Source organism: Myotis davidii, unplaced genomic scaffold, assembly GCF_000327345.1.
Source record: "Myotis davidii unplaced genomic scaffold, ASM32734v1 scaffold575, whole genome shotgun sequence".
In the NCBI taxonomy this organism is placed as follows: domain Eukaryota; kingdom Metazoa; phylum Chordata; class Mammalia; order Chiroptera; family Vespertilionidae; genus Myotis; species Myotis davidii.
The window spans coordinates 1,971,883-1,977,078 of record NW_006290306.1 but is presented as its reverse complement, the minus strand read 5'-3'; the positions used below and the strand labels follow the sequence as shown (position 1 = coordinate 1,977,078).

Here is a 5,196-nt window from a genome sequence, read left to right as displayed (position 1 = left end):
AACAGCATGGATGGAACTGGAGAGCATTATGCTAAGTGAAATAAGCCTGTCAATGAAAGAAAAATACCACATGATCTCACTCATTTATGGGTAATAAAGACCATTATAAACTGATGAACAAAAATAGATACAGAGGCAGAGCAGCATGGAACAGACTGTGAAACTACGGTGGGAAGGCTGGCGAGGGTTGGGGGGCGGGAGTGGGGGGTAAGAGATCAACCAAAGGACTTGTATGCATGCATATAAGCATAACCAATGGACATAAGACACTGGGGGGTAAGGGAGGCCGGGGGAATGTCAAGAGGGGCAGGGGCGGGGGGGAAGGAGACATATGTAATACTCTTTGTAATACTTTAAGCAATAAAACAAAAGTAAAAAAAAAGATGTTTGAAACTCATAAAAAATATATATATATATGCGCACACACACACACACACACACACACACACATATGCAATTACCAGATGACCCAGAATTGCACTACTGGGTATTTATCTCAGAGAGATAAAGACCTACATTCAAGCAAAAACATATATGTGATGGGTTATTCGTAATAGCCCCAAACTGGAAACAACCCATATAGCCTTCAACAGGTAAGTGGTTAAACATACTGTGGCACATCCATACCATGGATACTACTCAGTAATAAAAAGGAATGAACTATTGATATGTGTAACATCCAGGGTGAATGTGCAGAGAATATGCTGAGTAAAAAAAGCCAATCCCAAATAGCTACATCATTCCATTTGTATAACATTCTTGAAATGTCAATATTATAGAACAAATCAGTGGTTGCCAAGGGTTAAAGAGGGGTTGGGAGTAGGAGGGAAGTAGGTGTGGCTCTTGGAACAGTAACAGGGGTCCTTGCAGTGATGGGAATGTATCTTGACTAATGTTGGTATCTTGGTTATACAACAATATACCATATCTTTGCAAAATGTTACTATAGGGGGAAACTGAGTAATTTGGGGGATCTCTATATATTATATATTACAACTGCATGAGAATCTATAAAAGTTTTAAAAAGTTTAATAATAAAAAGACAGAAATTTTTTGTTAACTGCCTCTCAAGAGTACTGGACTTAGCCTCTCCTAAAGAGACAGAAAATGATCATCTATCAATGATCTATACAACCAACACTCACCGAGAGATCACTGCTATCGACTCGCTGGAAGAGACAGCACGGAATGAGGAGCACTCTGAGCCTCCTGGCAGGGGGAAGCAGAGAAGTTCTGAATGGGAAAGGCTGCTACACAAACTCACCAAGCCTAGACAGCTCTTCCTTGGACAGCCTGGCTCAGCCTTCTTGCAGAGTCACGAGCACCACTCTGCTGCCTTGTACTGCCTTCCTTGAGCTCAACAGCAGCAGGGATAGGCAAGACTGGTGGGACAGGAGGACTAGAGAACAAAGTCCCTCAAAAGCCACACCACCTTTGGACCCCCAAGGCGAATGAGTAATGCAGGTGACAAAGTGGGTCAAAGACCTGGTACACAATTGTTAGCCTCCTTCCCTAGCGGTAACAACCAATTCCCAGTTGGAGGTGAGAGGGTCCCCTACTCACCTTCCTCCTCTTCATTCCCATCATTGCTGCAGCAGTCTTCCAAACCATCTACCAGCTCTTCTTCTAGATCGTCAGCCTCAACCTGGTCTGGCTGGAGGTCAGTAGCTGAACTATAAGAAAGAACCGAAGCCCCACCCCAGCCAATTCCATAACAGAGGTCACAGTTAAGATGCTCATTCCTTCATCATCTTCCAGTGTTTGTCTCTTCCCTGGTCACCAATCTGCTATCTCTTGCCTGAATCTCACAGTTTATTTCCCTTGCTCTCAGAGCTTAGGTCTAGCCATAGTTCCTCAACCCTACACCCCCTATTCTGCAGAGAGGCACTGTCTTCCATCTTCTTTGAAGTCCCTCCAAGCATGTAAGTCCAAAATTCTGCATTCAAACCACCACCAATGAATGTCTGGTCATTGACTTCAAAGTCCCTAGACCACTCTCTGGAAACTTAGAACAAGGAAAACCTTGGTGAATCAAATTAGTAACAAGGAGCTAAGAGAAGAAACCAAGTACATGTATGCCCTAACTCTGAAATGGCTGTCATTCCAAGAATGATTGAGAACCTGATCTGGTTTGGAATTAAGTAGAAAAGTCCCAGGCTCCAACTCATGTGTTTGGAATTTTTATTTCTCCCTGGTTATAACGTAAAGCAGGAATCAGCAAACTCTTCCTCTAAAGGACCAGACAGTAAATATTTTCAGTTTTGTGAGCCAGTCAGTCTGTCACAACTACTCAACCCTACCATAGCAACAGGAAAGCAGCCATATACAGTAGTAAATGAATGATCGAGGCTGCATTTCAATAAAACTTTACAAAAGCAGACAGTGTGCAGGATTTGGCTTGCGGACCTTTGCCCTAAAGTGAAAACCATAACTCTAGGACAGCTAAAAAATAAAACCAACCTTCAGAGACACAGGGCCAGTGTCAGCGAATTTGCATATATATATTCTACTGCTCTAAATGAACCAAAAACTTCCTCCAACTTACCCAATATCCTTAGCAGGTGAGTCCAGCTCCCTGCCTTCTATAGGCTCCTCCTTCCCAAGCTGGTCCAAATGGATGGAAGAGAGGTGGGTGGCCACATCTGCTAGGTCACAGGGCTGAGGGGGAGAAGGCAGCACTGGCGTCTTGTCTTCTCCGGGTGGTGGGGAGTCGACCGCAGACCCACAGACAGGGCTATGGCTGAGCCCACTGGTGTGAGAGGCAATGAGGTGAATGCTGATGCGTTTGGTACAAAAGACTGTATTGTCCAACTCCAAGGTGTCTGAGGCTCCAGGGAGGATCCTATTGTCTGCTGGGGCAACCTCCTGGGGGAACTGCTGGCCTACCACAGGAGGTTTCCACTGCCTGTTCCTGTTGAGGAGATCCCATTGCAAACTCCGGTTCACAAAACAAGACTGTTCAAACTGGGAGCCTTGCCTCGGCTTCTCAAAGCCTGTTGCAGTCAACTGCCTCACAGCCTCAGTGAACCGAGCCTCCTTGGTCAGAGCCGGGGAAACAGGGTCGCCATTCAGGCCACAGGGATGTGGCTTTATCCTCATGACTAAGTTACTGTGGTTGTACTGGGGGGAGGCAACACTGGTGGTAGAAGTGTCTAAGGAGCTAGGAGTAGACAGGGTGCTATGGGCAAGGGCACCATGTACGACAATGCCATTGCTCTTGGGTACCTTGTGTTCAATAGGCTGGAATGCACAGTCTCCAGTGCCCCCTGAATGATGCCAGGACACAAGTTGGATCTTGGGTGAGGATAATGGCTTCAGGCCCTCTGTGGCCAGTGATAAAGGCACTTTAGTGCTCCCTGGCCGCGTGGAGTTATTTAGCATGGGCTTATAGAAGGGTGAAGGGGAGGAGAGGGGAGATGGGATCTTCCCTGAGATGGCAGAAGCCAGCCTCTTCCCTGAAGGGTTTTCCCCAGCTGCTCCCAGTGTGAGGTATGGATCTATGGATGAGGATGCCACAGGCTGGGCCATGGGAGAGACCGTAGAAGAAGTGGCCTGATTGGCAGTGAGTCTGACAAGGAGGCTCTTTTGAGGGACAGAAAAAGGTCTTTTTTCTGACGGGCTTGAACGTAAGCAGAAAGACTCCAGCTGCTGATATGTTTTGTGCCTATGGTTGAAGCGGCGGTACAGCAGGGTACTGCTGAACAAGTCCGGGACAGAAGGCAGGTAACAGGTGTTGCTGTGGCCTGCAAGGGCAGCTGTGGTCCCAGAGCTACATGAAGTGCTGGGACAAAAGAAATACGCTGGCTCGTTTGGGAAACCCAAGAGGTGTAGGTCCAATACTGCTGAAAGGGTGCCTACGTGCTTCTCCAGCTTCCAGACTGACTTCGCCTGCTGATGAAACTGAAGACCAGACTTTGCCCTCAGAGGGTTTCTCAGATGGTGGGGCAGATACTTTGCCAGAGGGACCCCTCTGCGTGAAGCTATTTCCCTGGCCAATACTGTAGTATTCAGTTGCTGCTGAGGCCATGAGGGGCCCACATCATGGCAACATGGCCTCATGGCCTGGCTTGGGTAAGGTGCCACACATCTCCAGTAATAGCTGCATCCTTGAAGTCTGTCAGCCTGAAGGGGAGAGAAACAGTTGGGAATGTTACAGTCCCAGGAAGACAAGTACAATGCTACAGTGGTCCTTGGGTAAACAAGAGTCGCTCTTTAGTATTTCTTGGGTGGTCAGTCTTGCTTGTCATTTGGGGCCATGAGGGAAGAACACTAGATTCCTAACGTGTTTTCAGTGATCTTCCTGCTGCCCTCATGTGATCAAACCTGGCTACAGGTTTGGAACTGATGAAGTCCCAAGGGCTGGGACTCTAAGTCTCTGCCATTGAGAATCTGCTCACATGCTTACTCAGAGAGTACTATCCTCTCTCTCCAAAAAAACATCTTTCTGTCTCAACATTCACAACTTTACCTGAGTGGTTTCCCCCGAGGGGTCCCAGATTGCGAGAGGGTGGTTTTCGGGTGATGCACCCCAGATTTGGGCTCCCTCCTCTCTGGTTCTGGGGTGCGTCACCCAAGAACAGCCGCTGCCAAGTGACCACAGCTCGGCAGCTCCTGCATTGAGCGGCTTCCCTCTGGTGGTCAGTGTGCATCATACCTACCAGACGGTCAGGTCCCTTAGCCTTTTATATGTATAGACTAGAGGCCCAGTGCACAAATTTTTTGCATGGGGGGGAGGGGTCCCTCAGCCCGGCCTGTGCCCTCTCGCAGTCCAGTACCTCTAGCTCCTTACCACCCGCCTGCTCGCTGCTCCTTATTGCTTGGTTCACTGTTCCTTAGTGTTGCCACAGAGGCAGGAGAGGCTCCCGCCACCACCACTGCACTCCCCAGCCATGAGCCCAGCTTCTGGCTGAGCAGCACTCCCCCTGTGGGAGTGCACTAACCACCAAGGGGCAGCTCCTGCATTGAACATCTGTCCCCTGGTGGTCAGTGTGCATCATAGCGACCAGTTGTTCTGCTGGCCGTTCTGCCGTTTGGCCAATTTGCACATTAGGGTTTTCTTATATAGGACTAGTAGCCCGGTGCACGAAATTTGCGCACATTAAAAGGGAATTAATTGCCCTAACTGGTTTGGCTCAGTGGATAGAGCATCGGCCTGCGGACTCAAGGGTCCCAGGTTTGATCCCAGTCAAGGGCCTG

General features: G+C 48.4%; 1 protein-coding gene across 1 annotated transcript in view; it reads right to left on the bottom strand.

The window, feature by feature from the left end:
• TTLL4 (tubulin tyrosine ligase like 4) overlaps positions 1 to 4,166 on the bottom strand; it is a 19,222-nt gene extending 15,056 nt beyond the window's left edge. The window contains 4 exon segments of the mRNA XM_006763350.2: positions 1,146 to 1,209; positions 1,564 to 1,673; positions 2,546 to 3,903; positions 3,905 to 4,166. Coding sequence (XP_006763413.1) covers positions 1,146 to 1,209; positions 1,564 to 1,673; positions 2,546 to 3,903; positions 3,905 to 4,027 — 1,655 coding nt within the window. The 5' untranslated portion in view covers positions 4,028 to 4,166.
• Between the last annotated feature and the right edge of the window lie 1,030 nt (positions 4,167 to 5,196).